This window comes from Syngnathoides biaculeatus, chromosome 13 (assembly GCF_019802595.1).
Source record: "Syngnathoides biaculeatus isolate LvHL_M chromosome 13, ASM1980259v1, whole genome shotgun sequence".
NCBI lineage: Eukaryota > Metazoa > Chordata > Actinopteri > Syngnathiformes > Syngnathidae > Syngnathoides > Syngnathoides biaculeatus.
In genome coordinates, this window is record NC_084652.1 from 8672392 (window position 1) to 8697047 (window position 24656).

The 24656-nt window shown below is 42.0% G+C and overlaps 2 protein-coding genes across 3 annotated transcripts in view; one reads left to right on the forward strand and one right to left on the reverse strand.

The window, feature by feature from the left end:
• Positions 1 to 333: 333 nt before the first annotated feature.
• zzz3 (zinc finger, ZZ-type containing 3) lies at positions 334 to 21192 on the forward strand. The gene is made up of 13 exons (XM_061839030.1): positions 334 to 880; positions 950 to 1093; positions 9089 to 10730; positions 13591 to 13729; positions 14413 to 14560; positions 14647 to 14759; positions 16338 to 16409; positions 16485 to 16586; positions 18127 to 18222; positions 18289 to 18441; positions 18601 to 18735; positions 18815 to 18915; positions 20474 to 21192. The coding sequence occupies exons 3-13, from the start codon at positions 9154 to 9156 to the stop codon at positions 20616 to 20618; spliced, it is 2781 nt and encodes a 926-aa protein (XP_061695014.1). The 5' UTR covers positions 334 to 880; positions 950 to 1093; positions 9089 to 9153; the 3' UTR covers positions 20619 to 21192.
• Positions 21193 to 22254: 1062 nt separating this feature from the next.
• ak5 (adenylate kinase 5) overlaps positions 22255 to 24656 on the reverse strand; it is a 30709-nt gene continuing 28307 nt past the window's right edge. Inside the window, exons 12-14 of one of the 2 annotated variants that reach the window (XM_061839046.1) lie at positions 24268 to 24381; positions 24001 to 24201; positions 22255 to 23025 (exon numbers count right to left, since the gene is read on the reverse strand). In XM_061839046.1, coding sequence (XP_061695030.1) covers positions 22951 to 23025; positions 24001 to 24201; positions 24268 to 24381 — 390 coding nt within the window. In that variant the 3' untranslated portion in view covers positions 22255 to 22950. Of the gene's footprint in view, positions 23026 to 23462; positions 24202 to 24267; positions 24382 to 24656 lie in introns of those variants that run through there. The other variant, XM_061839045.1, reaches the window with a different exon arrangement.

Genomic DNA, 24656 nt, shown 5'->3' on the forward strand with positions numbered 1-24656 from the left:
CGAGAAGCTAACGTTGCAGTGTACATCTTCACTTTGTGCTCCTTGTCATACAACACAAACTCAAAAACACACATCCATGCAAAAAATCCGAATCAAAGTACATTGTTCACAAAAAAATGGTTTAAAATAATTCAATTCAAGGAAACAATGAGAAATTTACCAAAATGATGAGCTGTGGAAGATCAAATCAAAGTCGTTTGTTTAAAAAAAAAAAAGCTACTCAACATGGCTGAATCTCATCAAAGCAACAAAATGGCAGTAGAAAGCTGCTAAAATAAAAAATATATATATTACAACTGTTGCAGAAGATAAAGTATTTTGTTCACAAAAAGTTGGTCAAAATGCTCTTTTGCAGAAAGCATTAACAGGACTCACATATGGACTGGGGGGAATGCCCTGTGCTGTTGTGTAAGATCCGAATTACAGGCTTTTGTTCACACAGCTGATCAAATCCTTATTATAACACTGCTACAAAAACAGGAAGGTGAGACCTACCAAAAACTTCCAAAATATACACAACAGCACAGGGTCGAACTCAAATGTGCATTACCTGCTACAAAAAAAAAAAAGTGTTTCACTTCCAAAAACTGGCTTCTGTCATGGGAACATGATGTGGAAGTAGTAACATAAAAGAAAAATATCTAAGCAGAAACAGACTCTGCGTCTCACGAGTGTCTTTGAGAGGATCAAATTAAAATCTTTTGTTTACAAAAAGTGGATTTAAAAACCTGCTCCACCTTAGAAGGGAACTAAAACGGGAAGTAGAAACCTATAAAAATAAAAGCAAGGACTCAAATGTACAGCCGCAGAGGATCCCAATCAATGTCCTTCATTAAAAAGTTGGTCAACGCCATCTCTAATTGCGAGTTCCTAACCAAGGGTACGAAGACAGAATGTAAACGTGAATTCATCCACTAATCCACTGATCCGTATTTGATGGCATTTCCAGGCCATGGGAAGGCAAACATGTCTCCGAGTGCGGCACACGAATGTCGCCCTCGCCTCAATGTGCTCGCACGCCCAAGCCAAAGCGGTCGGCTGCACTGTGAAAACATGGCTGCGAGCGAGCGTGCAGCGAACGTACGGAAGTGAGGTACGTGCACCATTCTTTTCGGGACTCCGCAAACGCATAGACGGTCCGTCGGGCATTTTAATAGTCGCGCACGGGGGGTAAACGAGACAAATGCCCGGTCGGTTTGTGGAGACCGACGCGGTTTGCGAATTAAACTGCAAAGTTGGGAGCGAAACAATCGGCTAAGCTAGTCCGGCTAAGGCGAAGCTACACGCAGACTGCCACGATTCTCACCGGTTTTTATCAACTCGACTAGTCTAGTTAAGTCATTTCTCGAGTCAAATTGATTAACTCGGAACCCACACTGCTCCGGAGCCTCCCTAGGAAGCCACGCTCTTAATTTCAACCGTTTAGGGTACGCGATAATGCAGACTTTAGCCGGTGGGCTAACGGGAGTTATCCCGATTAAAGGGCTAACCAAGCGGCGTTTTGCGATGAAGTTGTCGCTAACGTTTAGCTCGCCCCCTCCCTCCCCCAACTCGGTTGTTAGTAAAAAAAAAAATAAATAACTTATTTTATTTATTTAATTTAATGAACTGGACGCCTGTCATGAACTGTGGCTTTTGGCCGAGTAGCTACCGGTCAAGGGCGGATGACTCCGAGAAAGGATGCGGGGTTCCGAGCACTCAACGTGGGATGCACGCCAACGCTACCCCGTGGATGTCACGATGCCACTAGGCCTTTGTGGAAGTATTCCCACAACTACTGACAGACAAAAGTCGGGAGAAAGTAAACTAGGTTTTAAATTTTGGGGTGAAAAAAAAAAAAAAAAAAAACTAAAATTGCTAACTAGCTGACTTTAGCTTCTGCTCTCAGCTTGTCTGGCAGGTGTATATGCAGGCATAAAGGTGCACATTGGCGCCCATAAAACTCCCCCAAATTCATATTTTTTTGGTCATTTTTGGACGAGATTGTGAATGCTTGAGGATGTTAACATCATTTCCATGTTAGGGGATTTTTTTTTTTAAACTGATAATGTTAGCACGGTGCCCTAAACTTTGAGGATTATCACTAGTCCCCCCCCACAGTGTTAATAATAATGAGAAAGTTGAAGAGAAGGAAGAAGAAAAAATAGAGCTGAATCCAGAATTAGCAAAAATTTGGATAAAAACAAAATAAAAACTGTTATATTCAAATTGGTGGTGCCTGAGAAGATTATCAGCACTTTGCTCTTCCTCTCATTTTTGTGATTTCAAACAGAACGGTGACTAGTGTTATAATTCCATAATGCTACCAAGTTGGCTGTTTCCTGCTTGGGCTTTTGGGCTTTCATGCTGTAAGAGCCAAATGTAGAACAAACAAAAACTGGCTGGCTGCCAGTGTTGAATGATGTTTTTACAAACCAAATAGACAATGTACGAGGGCGGGGGGGGGGGGGGTTCTATTGCTACGACTGTGACGTAACGCAGAACATGTAAAATCTATGACCACCCAAAGTTAAGGCAACAGTTGTGATAATTACAGTAATTGCAAGCCTCATGGAATGCCACCTGTTCTGTACTGTACCAAAGTAATTGTAATATGTAGACTACAATGTCAAAATTTGTAGTGCTACTATAGAGCCTTGTGGAGCACTGCCAGTATCATATTTACAGGGGTCCTCCTTGGTTTACCACGGAGTTCCTTTCCAATGGAGACGATGTTATCCAAATTTATACGCATGTAATGGATACGATAGTCAATTCACAGACCTGCACTGAGGCCTGGTACATGCATTATGGGTTTTCAAAATTTTAATCTATGATAATAAAAACAGTTTTGGTCAAAATGGGTTTTGCGTACTGTGATAATCTTAACAGAATACCACTCGCATAAAGATTCAGTTTTGTCGCAGATCTTAAAATCTCGCGTGATCACACGTGATCTCACGGAACAAGAGAAACACTGATAAGTGGCAATGTTACTCGAGTGTTTCCCAAGAATGCGAAAGCCGAGGCTTTTAAAAAGACGATGTCCCTGAAAAATGGCTTGTTTTGGAAAATACTGCTTGCCATCTGGGGAACTCGCTTTTGTACAAAAAAAAGGTTGTTTTTATTTACGCTTTTCCTTTTGCTGAATCAGGGTATATCTTGATTGGCTATATTTTGTTCCATCATTTCACAACTTACGGCATCATGACTTGATGTGATGTAGGTTTAAAACCCCCCCCCCCACACACACACACACATGAGTTTATTTGTAAACATTGAACATGGTCATTATTTGAGACTGTTGGCCCGGACCTGTTTTCAGACCAAAAAAAAATCAGGACAAATTCACTCTTAACACGCTGGAGATCTACGGATAAGCGTAAAGGATGATCTTATAAGAATGTGTGGTGTTATATGTCCTTGGTCGGGATTGGGTGAATTCGGTACAAACAGGCAAATTTTCTTAATTTGTACTGGGCCCAAAGCAATAATGAAGTCCTAATCAAAATTATTTGTATGAAAAACAATTGTAGACCATAAATATATGACAAAAAAAATGTAAATTTTTTTCCCCTGGAGGATCTTAGTTAAAAAGTGTGTTCCCCTCTTCTACCTGACAATTTTTTTTGTAGACGGCACCATCACGGAATGGGGTGAAGTTGACCCTGTAACCTTCCACCTTCGGAAGTAGTAAAGGAGTCCTAAAAGTGGCGTGGCAGTACCTGCCTGTAAAAGTGTTCCACAGTGTCAGGGTTGTGACGTTACATAGTCTTGTTGGAGCAATATATTATCTTGGGTGGGCTCTGTGTAAGAGGCATAGGAAGGAAATTACAGATTGTGCTATGAAGTAGTTTTTGTTGATCTTTTTGTGAAAGATGGTTGATAAGCAAGAATAAGTTTGTAAGTATAGGCATCCTGTCCTTGGATAAATCCTATTAAGATTTTATATTTTACCAGTTTGAGTCTGAAACAGATTTCCATGGTTTCTTAGTAAATGTTGCTCTTTTTTTCCCATTGTAGCAAGTGTTCATGTGCTGTATGTATGTGGTCTGATGCTGGTTCAACATTTCGCGAGGCAACCGTGTTTGTCTAATTCGGATAAAATTTAGCCTCAAAATAAGAGCGCTTTAGTTCCTACGTCTTACTACATTCCACTCAACACATTATTTGTAACATACACTTGAAGACAGCATTTGTTAGCGTGTGAGCTAATTACCCCTCCATATACGAGCTAAGCTGTAACGAGCGCAATTTATGTTAGCAGTTGTTCAAAAGAGCTGATCGCTGCTGTTTTTTTTCCCCTTCCAGTGTGGAGCTAACGAGCGCGCTTCATTAATTTGTTGTGTTGTATTCAAGGCAGAGTGCTCGCTCCTTTTGCTTTCCTCCCTCCTTCCTGTTTCATGCATGGATGGGTCACGTTAGCAGTCTTAGCAGCCGGCGTCAGTAGAGTGCGAGTAATGGGTGCATGTTAAACCTTTATTGATTCTGCGGGCCGCGTTTTCACTGACAATTTCCTTCTTAACTCTCAAGTTAAAAATAAGTAAACCACTCTAATGTAGAATATGTTAAAAAAACGTTTTTTTTAAGAGGTTGGTGTCACAAAACCAAGTAAGAATGCACAAGGAACACTACCTTTTGATTAGTAGTTAGCAAGTGCTAGATGCTAACGTAGTAGTCTAGAGCTTCACCCAGAGTTGAAGAAGCAAAAACGGATCAAATAATCAATACGAGTCACACAAGTTCCAAATCAAATAGCTTTATTTAACAAAAAATTGGCCTAAACCAGGGGTGCCCAGACTTTTTTTAACCTCAGATCTACTTTTCAAGCAGCCAGCCTCTCGCGATTCACTGGTGGGCGGGGTTTGGCACGACGTCCCGCGATCGACCTTAAATTCCTGTTTGCGATCAAGGCATTGAGCACCCCTGGCCTAAACGATCTCCGACTGAGAGGCCTCGTAAGGGCACAGAAACCAGAAATAAAAGCAGCAGCACAAACAGAATGAAATGCACAAACAAGGGTTGCAGAAGATCAATATTCCTTGTTTACAGAAAAACAAAAACAGGAATTGAAACTCTACTTAATGAAAAGTCACAGATGGACTCAAAAGCATCCCACCAATTGCACAAGATCCAAATTGAAATATTTGGTTCACACAAATTTGGTCAAAACTGGAATGGCTGAGAGCCTAATCCAGGGAGGAAAACAGAACTACTCGAATAAAAGGTGTAACGGCACAACAGATGGACTTATACATATAACATAAATAATTGATGACCGGTGGTCACGTGACACTTGGTTACCATGTCAGGATACGCTCTGGACAGTCGTTCATATAGCTTGACACTATGTCAACCAGGTTTTTCACGTCCAATATTTACTTTAAATCTCATCATGGTGACTTGACATTTCATCATGATCATCATATCTGGCAGCGCGGTGGATTGACTGGCTATAGCGTCTGCCTTACAGTTCTGAGGACTGTGGTCAAAATTCTGGCCCCACCTGTGTGGGGTTTGCATGTTCTCTCCGTTTCTCTGGGTACTCCGGTTTCCTCCCACATCACAAAAACATGTGTTTATTGCAGGCATGAGGATTTCGGCAAATATGGTAACCGATCTTTCGGTTCCGTTGATTTTTGTCCTGGGAAACGGTGGGAAATGATTTTTCGGTTCCCATTGATAATGCTAATGGAAACCGGTTTTTACATGTACTTCAAAATAAAGCCTTAGCAGGCATGAGCTTTTTGTCTTTTACGCTTAGCAACCGACATGTTTGACTAGCGTTTGAGTGACCCGGATATGAATAACTCGACCTTGCGCATGCGTAGCGCAGAAGCGGAAACCGGTGCTGTTTGTAAACCACACTGACAAAGCTGGGCGTTTTAATCATTAAAAATAAAGGGGTTCATGTAGGTTCGTTGTATTTCGTTGACAACTTGTTTTACATTCCACACATGGGCGATTTATTAAAAGTAAGCCCAGAGATCTGGGAAACGGACTTTCGGTTCCGTGTTTTCTCAGGCTGGGTAACGACACAGTAACGGAACGATCGTTTCCGTGAAATGCTCATGCCTGTATTGGACACTCTAAATTGCCCTTAAATGTAATTGTGAGTGCGAATGTTTGTTTGTTTGTTTCTATGTGCCCTGTGATTGTCGAGCAACCAGTTCACGGTGTGCCTGGCTATAGCTGGGTTAGGCTCCAGCTCTCCTGTGACCCTTGTGAGGCTAATCAGCTCAGAAAATGGACTTTATATCTTATCATGACGACTTATCAAAAGAATAAAAACATTTCAATGTAAAAAAAAAAAAAAAAAAATCACTAAAAGGGTGACTTTATGCTGGACAGCGCCATTGTTTTTTCAGCATTAAATGGGTTGGTGTTCTTCACTGTCGCTCCAGAAGGTTAGATTGGACCCATGGTGTGTCATTAAACATTTTGAGTGGTCGCTGCACATTTAAATGATCTCTGTGGTGCTAATTGATGCGCTGCCTTTGAAACTCCTTTTACAACTGCAAGATACATCAACTTAATAAGTGAATGTGAGTTTAGAAGGACTTGACATTTTCATTGCCCTCTTTAGATTCATTAGCATGATCACCCTCACTAACCCTTCTCACTCCATGTTTTGTTAAAAACAGTTTCCACCGTTTGTCAAATATTTCGCTGTGGGTACGGAAAGTATTCAGACCCCCTGAAAATTTTGACTTTGTTATATTGCAGCCATCTGCCAAAATCATTTGAGATCATCTTGTCCGCACACCCAAGGTCCCACATTGACATAAAAAGCGGAATTGTTGAAATTATTGCAGTTATAAAAGAAACACAGAAATATAATTCAGCCAAATATCAGACCCTTTGCTGAGACATTAATTTAACTTTGGGTGCTTGTCTGTTTCTTCTCTTCAACCTAGAGATGGGTCTATACCTTCATTGGAGTCCACTTGTTTTTTATTACACTAATTGGAGTTGATTAGGAAAGCCAGACATCTGTCTGGACAAGACCTTGTGCGCTACGCACAAGACTATAAGACCTTACATTTCAGTGCATGTTAGAGCAAATGATAATCGCAAGGTCAATGGAACAGCCTGAAGAGCTCAGAGACAGAATTGTAGCAAGGCACAAATCTGGCCAAGATTATAAAACATGTCTGCTGCACTTAAGTTTCCTCAGAGCACCATGGCCTCCATGATCCTTAAATGGAAGATGTATGGGACGACCAGAATCCTTCCTAGAGCTGGCACTCTGGCACACCTGAGTAATTGGGGGAGAAGGGCCCAGGTGAGAGAGGTAAAGATATGTTGAGAAAAATGGTCTGATGAGACCAAGATAGAACATTTAGGCCTTTATTGTGAGCGGTATGTGTAGAGGAAAAAAAAAGCAAGCGCTGCTCATGACCTGCCCAATAGAATCCTAATCGTGAAGCACGGCGGTGGCAGCATCATGCTGTGGGGGTGTGTATCAGCTCCACTGACAGGACGACTGGTTGCAATCGAAGGACAGATTAATGTGGACAGGTAAAGGGATGTCCAGAATGAAAATCTTCTCTAGAGTGCTCAGGACCTCAGTCGGGCCTAAAGTTCCACTTCGATTAAGACAATTAAACCTAAGCACACAGCTAAAATAACAAACGTGTGGCTTCAGAACAACTCCATGACTGTCCTTGAATGGGCCAGCCAGAACTCTGACTTAAACCCGATTGAGCATCTCTGGTGAAACCTGGAAATGCCTGTCCACCAATATTCAACATCCAACTTGACAGAACTGAAGAGTATCTGCAAGGAGGAATGGCTCAGGATCCCTAAATTAAGGTGTGAAAAATGTGATTCCCCAAAGGACTGATGGCTGTATTAGCTCAAATGGGTGCTTCCACTTCGTACTGAGCAAAGGGTCTGACTATTTGTGTTATTTCAGGTTGTCTTTTTTTATTAAATCTGCAAAAATTTCAACAATTCTGTTTTTTTTTTCCTCTGTCAATATCTGGTGTTCTGAGTACATTGAGGAAAAAAAAAAATATATATATATATATATATATTTTTTTTTTAACAAATGCTGCATTATAACAAAGTAAAAAAATTTAAGGGGTCTATACTTCCTGTACACATTGTATATGCTACTTCAGATTTTACTTAAATATCTGATTGCGGAAAACCACCTGAGTGTGTTATTTTCCTGCTTCATTTGCTTCTCTCGAAAAATTGGTGTAAATTTTCATCTATTTCTTTCACACAATATTTCCTGAATTTCTAGTTCAGACAGCCGCTGTGGGTTGCCCTATTTAGAGAATTAGAAGCGTGGTGGCATCTAAAAGATGTCCGATATATCATACTGACTATTCTTCGCAAAACAAGCAGTCACATTCCACCTGTGTTGCGCCTCTGGTACTCTGTCGGAAGACGGCAAATTCCGGGGTTGACTTCACCGCCTCCCCGTCTCTCGTCAGTTTTTGGTAGATTTGTACCAGTTAATTAAATAACTCAATTTCCAACAGACCTTGAAGCGAAATCCGCTCCGCTACAGCACACGGACTAATGCTACTGCAGTCTCATATACCCCTCAGTGTAGAAAAATGTTGGTGCAATGGTGCCAAACCAGCAGGAAAGTGTCTATAAAAGATGATGAATGTCCAAAGTTTGGGATCATTTCACACTTCACAAGGAAGATAAAGTACAATACTGCAATGTGTCTCACATGTCTGCGATCACCAAAACAAGGTAACGTATCGATGCTAGCTAATTTATTATTGCCTAAAACTGCTAGTTAGAATGTACTGTAATGGACCCGCAAGGAATCAAGAATAGACAACGACCAGTGCACTTTCAGTTACGTTATTCAACATCCATTAAGAAAACAAACTTTTCATAAATGAGCTGTCATTGGAGACAGACAGACAAATTGGTAAATGGATTAGTCAGTTATCAGCCAGCCGACACTGAACATTTGCCGATGCCCATGTCAATCACCAGCTCAGGCCCACCTGTTGAAAATAAATACATATTCATTCTCACCGTTTCTGCGTGAAAGGCACAGGCAGTTATACATGACATTTGTACGCTACTCATGTGTACAGTTTTGCATGAAATTCACTGTTGTGTGCCTTTGCAGATGCCCATGTTCCGCCACTCTGGAGAGCGCACCAGGATGAGGAGACTGTAGGCTCCCGCCGTAGTATGGCCGCGCCCCGTTCCTCACGCGTCACAAGGTCATCGGTGGGGCTAAATGGATTGGACGAAAACTTTTGTGGCCGCACCCTCAGGAACCGCAGCATCGCCCAGCCAGAGGAGACTGTTGTGTCTCCGCTTCCTCGGGCCCGCTCACCTAAGAAGAGGCAGGAATCTCGGCAGGACTCCAGGCAGGTGTCGAAACAGGACGTCAAGCAGGGGTCCAAGAAGGAGGACAAGCAGGAGTCCAAACCGGACCCTAAGAAGGAGAAGACAAAGCAGGACGCTAAAGGGGACACTGAGAACGAGTTGGTCAAGGACTCTGAGCAGCAGGTCTTGCCGCAGGGGCGGTTCAATGACTCAAAAGACTCAAATATTTCACCGGAAGCTGAGCAGGAGCCGTCAGCTGGCCCCCGCAAACGGAGCAGCTCGTGTCTAGAAAATGATGTAAGCCCTGAGAAGTCGGAACATTGTTATAAAGGGAATGGGGCGCCGGATGCCTCCCCTTTAGTCAAAAGGGCCAAGCGGTGTACTCGTGCCGGGGAATCTCAGGGACACAAGGAGGATGCAGGGAGCCCCGAGAGTCCTGTCTCCGTTCCAGAGCGCTGCAAGGGCGACCATTGTGAGGACATTCCTACCCGGAACTCAACCGGAGCTCCTGCCTCACCCGTCCTCGGGGAAGAGGAAGGAGAGCTGGTAAAAGATGGTCGGGTGAAGTGTGAAGGGGTGTCTCTATCCCCCGACGCTCACAAGGCCTCGAACGGGCTCGGGGACGTCGCTGCAGAGAAACACAGCACCCTCGTTGAGGAGTCTTCGACTCACCCCTCTGCCACCAGCTGCCTGCTGCTGCTGAACGGCGGCCAGGCCGGGGCACCCCCCTCGCCCCACCCCACGGTGCCTTGTTCGAACCCTAGCCCGGTGCACACGGAGATCGCTGCCTCAGGCGAGTCGCCCGTGTCGTCCTCGCCAGCACCTCCAGAGGACCCGGTCCCCGAGTTGGTGGTGGCCAGGGAGCAGGAGGTCGAGGACTTGGAGGTTGATGTGGTGGGCGACCCCCTGTGTCTGGCCGCTGAGGAGCAGGTGATGGACACGGAGTGTGATGCCAATGGTTGCTCAGTCACGCCTGTTCCGGATGCTGCTGCCACTTCGCCTTCCTCCACCGCCTACAACAACAACTCAGGAGAAACTACGCCCCCGCTGGCACCGACCCCGCCGCCCACCGAGCCCGGTTGCACGCCCCCATCTTTTGCTGAGCTCTATGAGCACAGATACACCCTACGGACTTCGCCTCGTAAGCCGTCCTCCACCAAGACCTGTTCTCCTCCTCTGAGGGAGGACAGGGAGGTGGTGGAAGGAATGGATGAGAACTTCCCTCTTCCCTCTGACTCTTTGTGTCCACCCGACGAAGAGGAGACCATGTGCGCCGGGGCCAGAGATGAAAAATCCTGCGACGGTGGTTTGGGATTGGATGTCGGCAAGGAAGTGGCATGCAGTCACACCACGGAGGAGGAGGAGGAGGATGAAGAGGAGGAGCCAGACGTGTATTACTTTGAGTCCGACCACCTGGCTCTGAAACATAACAAAGAGTATGTGCGAGGAGCTTTGGCGAGATTTTGTTCCCCCGCCGCCCTCCCTTTGCCGCCACAATCGTGTAGCTCATCCTAATCTTTTCACTGTTTCTTTTATACCCGTCTGTACTGTCAAATAATCCGCCGCACTCTTCATTTTTATGGGATTTGTAGCTTGTAAAAAAAAAACAAAAAACAATGTAATGTCGCGTAATACCACAGAACTTCCTAAGTGGAAAATGATCTGCTCCATGACAGTGATGGTATCTTGATTTTCTGTGACTGAGGTCGAAACTCAAATTACTCCAATCTCAAATTCTGAGTGAGAGGCATGATGTTGGCTGGATGGTATGGCGTTCTTTTTCTAGTAGCGGTGTATCAATACAAAGCAAAGAATTGACCGAGCAACATCTCGTTTATTAGGAAACTCATAATAAGGTCCACTTGTAAATAGAGGAACCACTGTATAGTAAAACCTTAGAATTTGACCCTTTAAAGACAGCGGACAGAAACAGAGAAGTAATGGGAATGAATTAGTAGAATGATTGTCACTCAGTGGCATTTTATAAAACGCTTCCTGAAATTAATAGATTAGAAGCAAAATCCCGTCGATGCATAATGTCGTCATGACTATTTCAATCTTCAGCAAAAAACTTTTGTTTTAATGTTCAAAGTTCAGTTTATATCCAAGGCCTCATGTAACGCTCCAGTAAAGCTTGTTCACGATGCGTACTCGCAGCAGCAGGAGGAAGCACATTGAAACACCATCGGCCCAACATCTTGCTCTCTTTTTGGGAGATGTTTCAAATTCACACTGGCGGGCTTCTGACTTCACCGCCAGTGCATGCGGCAAACTAATTGGATTGAGTTTCCGCAACAAGGTTCACTCGAGCCTACGACCGTAGAGGAAAGCAAGGTCAAGAGTCATTTAAGGAAAGCATGGCTCATTTTTTTTAGGCTTTGAAACTGGAGCTTCTTTGGGTCCAGTATGGTAAATCCAGATTCAGTTACACGACTTGCATTCCTCAGTTTACCTAGTTTTTTTCCCCACAGTAGCAATGAAACTTTTTTTTTTTTTAAGTGGGAATGCAGCAGTTAAATCATAAAAACAACTGAGTGTCTCATCCTGCATGAGGTATTTATACATCAATTTGCAAACGCTTTCCTAACCTTGGAGTTAGGATGTCGGAACTGTACACACTGTACTCAGAACGCACTATATAGTCACAAATGAGTAAACAAATTAAAGGACTATGTTTTAATACCACACCAGGATGCCGAAAAAGAGACAACTGAAATCGTAACGGATCAAATTGAACTGTAACATCTGGTGTGGACGGGGGCTTTTTGCAGAGCTTATTGGGAGTCTTTTTTGGTCCCGCATATTTGACAAGTTGCCTGGCATTTGAAGGGTCATAGTTATCGTAGAATAATACAGTTGGAAAACTCTCCCAAACAAAAAAAAACAATATAAAGGGAGTCTGGTGTGACGGTCTGAGCTCTCCCCTGTTTTGAAAAGTCTCCTTGTAATTAATGCCCATGCGTTACTTACAGGGGAACTCTGGGTATGTAGCCGACGCTTACTGCTAAATCCCCCGGTCTCATACTTCCCCTTCTTCTACATAGAGGGAGCTAACACGTTGTAACCTAACCCTAACCAAAACAAAAGTTGATAAAAAAGCTAAACACACACATGTACGTTCGCTGTGTTCATCTTTCTGACACGTTGGCGACATGTTGTCGAATGGCACATGTTGAAGCATGAATGGGGATGTTTCAGACTTGCCGGAAGTTTACAAAATATACACGCATGCGTATTAATCGCAAGGAGACTTTTCACCACCGGGAGCACTCAGACCGTCACACAGTGGTCCCGCATACAAGGTTTCTCTATTTAGTTTAACCTAAATTCATGGTCACAAGCTGCAAAAGACACATTTTTGAAAGGTTACTCATTTGAAGGTTAATATACAATGTAATTCTAATGCATCACCCAGAAAAAAAAAAAAAACAATATAAAGGGAGTCGTTTGTTTACGATGGTGCAATTTACGAGGTTGCGATATATAGATGGATTTAGTTTGTCACGTGGCAGAAGGCATGCTATATTACTGCTGTATGTGCTGTTTTTTTTTGTCTTAGATTATGGCCTAGAATTGTTTCCTGTCAGATATTTACCGTAACTATAACTTTACTAATGTGTTGGAAATGCATAGGTTGTAGCTCAAGATATACTATCACCTCTATCACCATTGAGAACCCCCTGGATTACAGTTGTTACTTTTGCTACTTGTGTAATTTTACTTGATAATCTTATCAATTTTTTATCCCAATTTACAGATTTCGATGGTATAAACGGTCGACGCAACGTCTTTCGGCAATGTTTGTCATAATGCGTTCAGCCTGGCATTATCAGTGTGTGGTTTTTAGGTTTTTTTTTTTTCTTTTTTAAAGACTTCTCACAGTTTTTCCTGTGGGCTTAACAAATGTAATGATTTCCAACTTTCCAAATGGAGGAATGTTATGTCCACCTTAACAGAAATTGCACTGCTATAACTTTGGCATTATCTAACAAGCTAACAGGTAACCTAGCTGCCGGTTATTCTGTTTTGTATTTTCCGTGGCCCATCACTGCCTCTCAAAGGTCATTGCGGGTACTTCGTGAGGACCCTGCTACATCCTGTTAGAGGAGATGGATGTGTAGCCACTCCGACAGTCCTCTCTCTGACTCAGTCCCGCTCTGTTCGCCTTTCTCCCACCTCCACAAAATGTCAAACTCTATGCTGCAGCAAGCCGTTGCTTGACATGTTGTGGTTCTGATAGGTAGTGACATGCTAGCTGGAATTGAGTCATTCAAATTATGTTTTTGCCCGCGCTAGTTACCAGAGGTTGCTGCAGACCATCGGCGTTCTTGAGGCCCAGCGCACGCAGGCCATCCTGGACCTGGAGACATTGGCGCGGCACCAAAGAGAGGCCCTGGCTGACCCCATCAGCTTTGTAGATCAGCTGCAGAAGAGGGTAACCAAAATATACAACTATCTTGGCATACGTTTGTGATATTGGCACCCCAGAATAATATCTAAATTTTTTTCCAAGCATGTCAAAAACACAAAAGAGTTTTGTCTCCGGTCCAAAGCAGTTTTCAAGAGGGCTGGGCGATTACACGATTGTAATGTTTATATAGCGTGTGTGTTTTTTAATAGATTTTATTTCATTTTGTTGTGACTTCTATTTGTTAGGCGGATCCTCGCTGAAGTGCATTACGAGTATGACTGTGGAGATAGTTTACAAAAGCTCAGTCCCTTTTCCAAGTTACTCTTCCTGTCCCTCAAGGGACTATTAAAACAAAAAAAAAAAAAAAACATTGACGATAATTCCCACTATAAAACTCGCAACATAAGAAAAATCATGTTCAAGTTGTTTTGCATGACAAGAAGCAGGTGGAAGGCAATCACGGCGTAGTCAGTCATGCTGAACATGCGCGCATTGTTTCAAAGTTTGTTTGGTATCAGGAGGAATAAAGCGAGTCCCGGAAGGGGAAAACAAATCACGAAGCAAAACTTGTTTTGAATAATGTCTTAATAATTTTTTTTTGTAAAAGCGCAGAGTGAAAACAGAAAGATTTTATTTTTAGGCCATGTCGCCCAGTTCTACTTTAAATGCAAATGTATTTATTCATTTATTCATGTGGCATCTGTCAGGTTAATCTGGGTCTGCCATGCCCCCAGCGCGTTGTTCAGCTCCCGGACGTGGCATGGGAGCAGTACACATCCGGCCTTGGGAACTTCCAGAGGGAGTTCTGTGACAAGAAACGCAAAACCAGGCGGCTCAGGCTCATCTTTGACAAAGGTTTGCTGTTGCGACTTGTCCAAAATAGCAGCCATTTAACATGCTGTACTGAATTTAATTTACTCCCCACCTCCCATTCTGTTTAGGTTTGCCTGATCGACCAAAAAGTCCAGTTGAGCCCAAGAAGGGGTGTGAAACCTCCACCTTTTACTCCTCACTTCCCACTAGTGACGCTGTAGAGAATGGCAGGCAGACGCAGGTTTGACTTAACTCATGTCACACCACGGTCTCATATGCTGGTTACTTGTGCTGTTTCTTCCCACTAACATACTAGTCACTGGTGCTACGTATCTGCATTTTAACACCCTTATCACTGGTCCTATGCATTGTGTCTTTTTAACATCGTGATGGATGCTATCTGTGCTATCTGTCTACCATTTTAACATTCTGGATACTGGTTGGGGCTCTGTGTCTCCCATTTAACATACTGGTTTCTAGTGCTAAATGTTTGGCTTTTGAAATCCTTGTTACTCGTGCCATATGTCCACTGTTAACATTCTGGTCATTCATACTATGTCACTCATTCACTGCCTACAAAGATGGATTTTTGTATTCAACAGCCGTCAATGGCAGTGAATGAGTTAAAATTTTGGTCACTAGTACTGTAGAGGTAGCAGAAATGAAGGTGTTAAGGTTCTCGCTCTGAGTGAGCAGGTTGGATAGGATTAGTTGGATGTTTTGGAGACAAGGTTCGAGAGAGCAGACTTCGATGGTTTGGACATGTTCAGAGGCGTGAGAGTGACTATATTGGTAGAAGGGTGCTGAGGATGGAGCTGCCAGGCAAAAGAGTGAGAGAGAGGAAGACCAAAGAAAAGGTTGATGGATGTTGTGAGGGAGGACATGAGGACAATGGGTGTTAGAAAAGAGGATGCACGAGATAGCCTTAGATGGAAAAAGATGACATGCTGTGGCAACCCCTAACGGGACAAGCCGAAAGGAAAAGTAGTACTGTGTCTTGCCGTTAATGTGGTTACTGGTGCTATGCATCTTGCCATTTTAGTATACTGGTTACCAAGTAAAATTTATTTATATAGCACTTTTCATGCACAAAAACGCAACAAAAAGTATTTTGCTTCTGCCTTTGAGCATTATGGTTACGGCAGAGATGTGTCTGCCTTGTTGGCACACACAAATGGGCAATACAACCATCTCAAACCTCAATATGCTAATCCGAGTTGCCGTGACATTTTCCATAAAACAATACCCCAGATGCATGAAGAAGTTCAAAGTGTGTTGCTGCTCGTTGAGAATGCAAATGCTGTTCCCACCATACTGTATATACTGGCAATAAAGAAATAATGACTGTGAAGTTGAGTTATTTAGCTCTTTAAAAGTATGATTTGTATTGGACTTATTGATTTTTTTTTTTTTTTCCAGTCCTTTAATGTATATTTTATTTCATTTAATTATAAAATATGCTTAAATTAATCAGTGGGTATGTTTATATTTGTGTGTTGTGTCTGTATTTTTCAGCATTTTCTAATTTAATAGTGTTCATTTATGGTTATTGATTGAAGCGTTTTATAACATTCCTTTCACAAAGCGTAGGATTCGTGCTGATATTGTATTAGACCCATATCTGTATCACCCAATCCTCGAGGCTGCAAAATAGCTGTCCTATCGGAACTGAAAAAGTTGTATGGGCACATGCTTAGTCATTGGCCTTTAATGGCTGACATCTTGAACAAACCTGGTCACTGGTTCTATGCGTCTGGTTACTAGTGCCATGTGCGTCTGTCTTTTTACTATACTGTTTACCGTTACCGTGTGTCCACAGATGATCCGGGGGAGGCTCTGTCAATCCAGCAAGCCACACACGTTTAACCAACTATGGACGGCGGAGGAGCAGGTAATATAAATACACAGTCGATTGTCAGACATGTTCATGGTCACATGACCTCCATGTTGTGTTTGGACCCATTAGAAGAAACTGGAGCAACTCCTTCTCAAGTTCCCTCCAGAGGAAGTAGAGTCCAAAAGATGGCAGAAGATTGCAGACGAGTTGGGCAATCGGACAGCAAAACAGGTGATAGAAATATGATTGAAATAAATGATTTTACCTATCACTGTCATCACTTTTCAGGAACCCACCCCAAAACGCCACATTTGTTGAGCCACTGTGCCATCAAAGATCGCAAGACTTTTTCAGCACATTAGCTTGTAATTTTGTAAAAATAACAGATCTACTTTGGGAATGACCACTAATTTTGGAAAATTATATGAACTTCACCAAATCTGGACATACGAGGTTTCCGCTTGATGCCAGCAATATATCGTAAACATTTTTGAAATATTCAGTGCCGTTTTTGGGTGGTTCCTGATGCAGTAGTTTGAATGAGAATGTGGTTAATTGAGTAATTTAAATTTCAACTACACATTAGAAAAAAATTTTTGATAACATAAAAAACGTATCTAAAATTTTACAAATTTGAAGGACTTCATGCGATTTATCTGTATGTCTTCTGATTTAGTGTATCCAGGGTGGTGTCGTGGGTATAGCGGCATAAACAGTTTAACTCTTCCTCACCCCCTTCATCCAGCTCTTCCACTGAGTTCCCCAGTCTCTCCAGTGTGTCCTTGGTCATCCCTGGGGCCTCCTCCTGGTGGGACATACACCTCACCAGGGAGGCTTCCAGCAGTCACTCACATTTGACGAGTGCGCTCGCAAGTCTCCACAGTCGAGCATGAAACATCCCGCGGATAAAATTTGCTACGAGTAGAAAAAATCGATATTTAAAGATGTCGCTTATTTTGTGTAGTCTTGATGTTGATTTACGTGTTTATTTCATAAATGTTGTTAACTAAGCAAGCCTGCTCCGAAACAATCAGTATTCACCCGGAAACAGGAAATGCAAGTTAACCGTACTGAGCATGTCTGGTAATGATGCCAAACCGCATGTTCAGAGCTTCTTCACGTACTGCAAGTGCATTTACGCTGAAAGTTATCAACATACTGAGCCATGTCAAAGGAAATTCAGTTACAACAGGGGTGCTCAATGCGTCGATCGCGAGGCAGTTGTGGTTGATTGTGTGATGGTGACAAAAAAAGATGTTTGACTATCATCCACCTTTTACTTAGACCGAACAGGCCTTATCAAGGAGTCTGGTACCCCATAGTCCTGGAGCAAAGGACCACTTGGGGAACAGTTTCACACCTTTACAAAGTCCACAAAAAACACATAGACTGGGCGAACTCCCATGCCCCCTTCAGGACCTTGCAAAGGTGTTGAGCTGGTGCAGTGCTTCACAGCCAGCACAAAAAAACCACACTTCTCCTACTGAATCTGAGATATGGCTTCTCGACTGACCCTCCTTTTCTAAACCCCTGAAAGGACCTTATCAGGAAGGCTGAGTAGTGAGAGTCCCCCTGTAGTCTGACTACACTTTCTTAAAATGGGCAACTACCACCTCGCTCTAAAGAAATGCTTATTTGGTTAAAAAGAGGCACACTATATATATATTAGTAAAAGTTAGTACGCAATTTTAGGTGAGATTTTAACAATTTCTTGAAGAATACATTTTCCGTGTCTGACCTATGTTGCTGTTTCCCTGTGACATGGCTGTAGGTTGCCAGCAGAGTGCAGAAGTACTTCATCAAACTGACAAAAGCTGGAATTCCTGTCCCTGGAAGAACCCCGAATCTGTACATGTACACTAAGAAGGTACACAAACACCTGGGCACCCTCTAGTGTTGAGAGAAAAACAAAAGCACACTGCTTGTTAATCAGGCGTCCAGCAAAAGGCAGCATCACCTCAACAAGCACCTCTTCAGGCCTTCGACCTTTCTCACCTCCTACGAACCGCCCGTCTTCATGGACGACGACGACGACGAACGGGCGGTGTTTTACAGTACCATGCACGACCCGACTGCAGACGACTCGGTAGGTGTGCGTGTGTATAAAAATAAAAGTCGAAGCACCCGCCTAGATACATACTTAACATAAAGGAGTCTGCCACGATATGAAAGGATTTTGTCACTACGCATGATTTGGTTTGGCTACCAGTCAATCATGAGTTTTTGTTCATTTGTGTGTTGGCAGGATGAGGACGGTGTCCCCGCGGAGCTGCGTAACCTTCCCGAGTACAAAGAGCTGGTGGAGCTTAAGCGGCTGAAAAAACAAAAAATTCAGGAGATCCGCGAGGACAAAGGCGGCGTACAACACCTGGGATACAAGGTGACGCACATCATCACGATCAGCGGGATTTCACCAACCGACAGCAAATATGTGTAACTCCCATTCGGTATGCGTGTAGTGCGACGTGTGCGGCATGGACCCCATCCAGGGTGTGCGCTGGCACTGTCAGGATTGTCCACAGGAAAACGCTGTGGATTTCTGCGCCAACTGCTCAGAGTGGTTAGTTTCGATGCGCGCACACACACACACACATTACCATTAGATAGCCGTAACACTTTCAAGGCCCCATAGTGGTAGTAATAATGTGAAGCTTTTTATGGAGCCAGAAGATGTCTCCTCTGGAATCCGTCCATGGATTGCCCTCATAAAACAACTACACAATTTTTTGCAGCGTTGTGCCCTTTGCATGAAAGATTTTTTTCTTCTTCACAAAATGTAGCTTTACTTAAGAGGTATTTGTCCTCCCCAAAAGTATTTTTCTCTAAAAATTCTCCCCAGCAGCACTTAGTGTCTGATATTATTGTCATATCCATGTTAAACAGCTGCTTGATACATGCAACTGTACCCTTTTCTTATCTTAGTGCGAATGGGCGGTACGATAAATGGATAGGATATTCTACATAAAATTATTAATTTAAAAAAAATCACAAAATGAAATAAAAATAATGGATATTTCTCTAGGAATGATGTGAAAACTAGAGAAACTTTATTTGCAGAAGACTGACTTTGTTCTCAGTGGTGGTGTTTGAAACTTTTTCTCATTTTCGAATGAAAGACTGCTTTTTCAGTTACAATGGTACCTCTACATGCGAAATTAATTTGTTTTATGTGAATTTTTCATAAGTAGAAGCACTTTTTCACATGTAAATAGCCTAATATGTTACAAGCCCACCCCAAAATAAGCATTCAATGCACATAATTTAAAGAATAATCCTTTACCTTTGGCATTAGGCAACGCAAAGCAAGTTTATTTGTATAGCGCATTTCATAAACAAGGTAACTCGATGTGCTTTACATGATTAAAGGCATTTGAAAACAAAGAGATAAATAAAACATTTAAAATGGTATAAAAACAATAAAAAATGACAAACAAAATATTTAAAAAAAAAAAGACAAAATTAGGCGACGATGTGAAGAGAAGGGTGAGTGAAATATGTCGTGGGGAACGGAGGAGGAGGTAAACATTTGATAGCCGAGAGAAAACATACATATGAATAGATGCACCCACACAACTTAATTCCACTAAGGTTTCTTGGGGCACATGGTGAATAAACATGAATAAACTTGTAAAAAACAAACAAAAAAACTCTCGAAAAAGTTGTACTTTACCAATTTGCGTTAGTTTATGACAGCGCGTGAAAGCGCTAGGGTGTGATTCGTTGACGCTTGAGTGTCGAAGGGAAACGAAAATCATCATGAGTAAAGATTGATGTCCCTCCTAGCCAATGGGATGCCAGGAAGATGCCAGAGATAGCCAATAGGAGAGCAGCTCTATCGCGCCACAAATGCAAGATACAGGATGTTTACGTTCGGTTGAATTTGGGGGCTGCAAATCCAGCGCCGTTTTTTTCCCCTTTAATATCCAGAATTTTCCTTCGTAACAAGGAACAATATTTTTCCCAAAGTGGCGTTTTGTAACCTGAATTTTTGGTTACTAGATCTTTAGTAGGGTTACTACTGTATTTTTTAATTGTATTTTAGATTACTTTTTTTCCGACTTTTAACATGTATTCTAACACTTTTAACCCCACCCTCACCCCCGCTCCCTCCAACCCAGCTTGTTTAAGACTGAGATTCACAAGCCCAACCACCACTTGGACCCCGTGTACCAGCCTGAGACTTTCCTGGACCGTGACTACCGCCTGCCACACAGCACCAGCTACAACTACCTGGACCCCAACTACTTCCCGGCCAACAGATGACGGACGAGTGGGAGGCGCCCATATCTCCACCACACACACACACACACACACACACACACACACACACTTTCTCCGGCATGCATGGCTCCATCGTCCAAGCTTTTTGCCGCTCCCGTGCCAGAACGTCAGCAGGCAGACGGGGGCGAGCAGAGCAATGCCGCCGTTGCTCGGAGGCGGCCAAGTTGGTGGGCCGCCCCCTCAGACACTTCACCCACAAATCTTTTAAAGACTTAAAAACATAAACAAAAAATGAAGACAACATTCCTGCACGTCACACAAGTGGCGGTTTGTCGCGCTGACACATTTCAAAACGCCAACACTGTTTTTGTTTTGTTTTTTTTTTTTTGTTTCCCCCCGCCCCCACCTCCCTCTCCTCACTCATCCGTCAGTGTTTGCCGCCATGGATCACGTGAAGTGTTTATGGTGACCAGTAGTTGGCGCTAGTTGTTGTGTGTGTGCCATTTAAAGCAAAAAGAAATGAAAAAAAAAAACGTTTTGTCGGTCATCGTTTGGTTCTAAAGTCCATGAAAAAAGATTGTATTTTTATTAATCTATTAAAAAAATTAAATAAAAATTTGTGGTGTTCAGTGCTGCCACAATTTTATATACATGCACAGACACATGCGCACATAGATTGTTTGTGCTCGACTAGACACCATTCTCACCTCTCCTAAGCCCCCCGGAACCCCTCCGCTTCAATATATGTGTATAACAAGTCTGTTCTTATGTAAAAAAAAAAAAAAAAAAAAAAAAGAAAAGAAATAATAATGTACAAAAAATGCGAGAGGAGAAGTGTGGAAATAAAAAGTGTGAAAATAGTTTTTCCATTCATTGTTCTATTCGCAGATGACTGTTTTGATAGGCTGTGGAACCTCGAAAGCCAAGCAAATACTGTAGTCTTAAATGGGTGAGTACAGTAGTTTTACTTTGCCTTAGTTTTATTAAACAGTGGTTTCACACTTGTTGGAAGGTTATCAATTATAAAATGTGGCTGTTAAATAAATGTATTGGTTATGAAATAGGGTTCATTTTGTTAATGTCACATCCAAAATGATGAAAGAGAAATTTTACATTTCAACTGTGTAATTTTATTTGAAAAAATGTTTAACAGCAAAATAATTTCAATAGTTAACCTAATTTGATTTCTTAAAATGTGCCATATTTTGGCACAATCAATGCATAATTTAATACTTCTACTTAGTCAACTTTAAATTAAATTATGCCACAAAAAAGTAATTTCCCACACTGAATTAAAATTTCTTCAATTTTGTCTTAAAGAATTAATAAACAATTTAATACATTTGATGGTCACTGATTTTAAATGCCTGCACAGTTTTCAACATTGCCAAAATGTAATATAATTTTCTCAAACTTTGCTAATTGGCATAATTTTAATGAGTGACAATATTTAATTAATATTTTCTACTCGAAAAGTTTTTTTTATTTTTAGTATTAATTTAATTTGGGTCTAAAAATACATTAGTTTTTTAAAGTTGTTTTTTACGACATTTCCAGTTTTGTCAATTTTCTTTAAAACCACCAGCGGGTGGCGTCACATCACTGGCAAAAAACAAAACAAAAAAAAAAACAAGTCCATAAGATAAAATACCCAACTTTATTGAAATGTAAACCGCAGACTCATATTAAACAACTTCGCAAATGTACAAAGTTGTTTTTTTTTTTTTTTTTTTTTTTTTGGTAAATGATCCTTCATGTTTGACAATGACTGCATGCTTCTTGAGTACACAAACATAATGATGCGATGTGCGTGACGGGAGTAGTCTTTGGGATGTACTGCAGGGGGCGCCCTCGAGTCGGCTGTCCAATCACAACTCGGTACAGTCAAACCAGGCCCACCCAACCCCACTTTTTATGTTAAGCAAATACTGTAGGAAGTATCAAAGAATGCACGTGACAAATAGGAGAACAGCAGCTATGTGTGTGTGTGTGTGTATACAGTGACCCGCCTAGTCATTATTGACTACTCACAAATTCATCCTTTTTTTTTTTTTTTTTCAGGAACAGATTTGCCGGTATTTGCCAAGTCACATGCTTAACTGTTGTTTTTGTGCTCTTTCTGAAACACGACGATGGCGCTGAAGCCTTGTCTAATTCTTGTGATTAGTGGCATCTTGTGACATCAGTCGACAATTACCATTTTGGGGGAACAACTATTTGCACTCCTTTCTCCCGATTTGTTCTGTCATTGTGTGGCACCCCCTTGACATCACACCATTATTGTGGGGACATTTTGGCTGGTCCAAAAAAAAAAAAAAAAAAATACCAGCATGAGGTCTTTTCTCTTCTGACCGTGGGTGGTTGTGTTGATAAATTAGACAGGAGGAGTGGATTCCACGGCCTGGCAGATCTGAGCAAACACTTGGTCAGGTGACCTTTCAGCATCAATCTGCAAAATAAATAAAAAACTAAAATATTTAATGAGCGCTATTTAATATTTAGAAATAGTGTTTGTAAAATGAGTGAATTATTTTATTACAATAATTTTGTTGTATTCACCATCTCTTACCTAAAACTGAAAAGTACTCATTATTCATTTATCATTGAACAAATGATTTATTGTAAATGAAAAGTAGATGAAAAAGAATGTTAACTTATCTTAAAATGCTGATTGATAATTAGATAATTCTCATTATAGTACTAAATACAATATAAATGAGCAAGAATGATTTTATTATTAATATAAACCATTCATTTAATTTATTGCTGATAAAATATCAGGAACAAAGTACATTTTAATTAAATTGTTTAAAATTACTTATAAACAAAAATATTTATATATAAAATATGGAAATAAAGTCTCCACACTGCTGTTCAAATGGCAGGTTTTTGAGATAAATAATGAGATCAAGGTGAATCATTTCAACATTTTCCCCCATCAGTGACGAGATCTCGAACGTGTACAGTTCAACTTTTTGAGAGATGAAGTAATAATGAGTAACTAATAACTAATGAATAACATGTAGCAGTTTAGCATCGACCAATCATATTCAAACTCAAGTTAAACGTGAGTCAGCAGACACCTGGTGCCGTTTGAAGTGTACCTTATGAACCTCAAATAAAGTTCAGATGTTCTAGTAGGCTTTTTTGTTTTTCTTCAGTCACAGTAAACTGGTTATTTTTAATACTTAATTCTTTATTTTTAATACCGAACCTCCTATTTAGGGGTCTAAATAACATTTGAACAGGGGTGTGGTGACTTTTTTATATCCCTTGAACATCTGTTATCTTTTTCTTACCCTCATCTGTAAATCTACCTGGTTCGTTTGTCCATGCCAAAAAAATCTGTCCACCTATTTTCTTTTCTTTTTTTTTTTTTTTTTCCACATTTGGTGTGAGGCCCCCGGCCCCATGGAGCACTGACCGTGTGCAGGAGCATTTTGCTGTCGTAGTGTTCAGCCACCGGCTCGGCGTCGGCCCAGAAGCTGTCGGCCCTCCAGCAGGGGGCGCCGTCTTTTTCTGGGGCAGACCCGATCGCCGAAGCGGAACTCCGGCGGCTCTGCAGACGACCGGTGAGGGTTTGGGCGGAGCAGCTGAGCAGCAGCACGGCGTCGGGCTCGCCCATCTTACACATGCGCAGGCAATTGTGTTGACTTCCTGTATGCCGTCGAAAACGTAGATGAAAACCCACCTTGGCCTCGTATAGCTGTGCCTGTCTCAGGTCTACGGGGAACCCGCAGACCACCACCCCGCCGGCTTGCCCCCGAGCCGCCACCGCCTCGCACAGCAGATCCATGGTCGCGTCCTGCATGATAGCGTGCGTTAGCCAATCAAGATGATTGGAAACCAATCAGCTTCCAAGCAAAAATACTTCAGGCGACTGGTTCAGCGTGTAGTGAGCTGGGATTGACTCTAGCACTCCTGTGACCCTTGTGAGGATAAGCGGCTTGGAAAATGGATTGACTTGCTTCAACCACTCGCCATGTTTAGCCTGCTCTTTTTGGAAAACTAGACGTTTTTTGTCTAGACTGCTTCTTTAACTGTATGGCGACCAATAAGCTTTTTCAGCTTCTTATCTCA

Bases quoted from the DNA above. Each gene is read 5' to 3' on its own strand.
- zzz3 (XM_061839030.1), top strand. From the start codon at position 9,154: ATGGCCGCGCCCCGTTCCTCACGCGTCACAAGGTCATCGGTGGGGCTA. The intron at 14,760-16,337 runs GTTTGACTTAAC...GTGTGTCCACAG, and splicing joins AGAATGGCAGGCAGACGCAG to ATGATCCGGGGGAGGCTCTG. The intron at 18,916-20,473 runs GTTAGTTTCGAT...CCTCCAACCCAG, and splicing joins TGCGCCAACTGCTCAGAGTG to CTTGTTTAAGACTGAGATTC.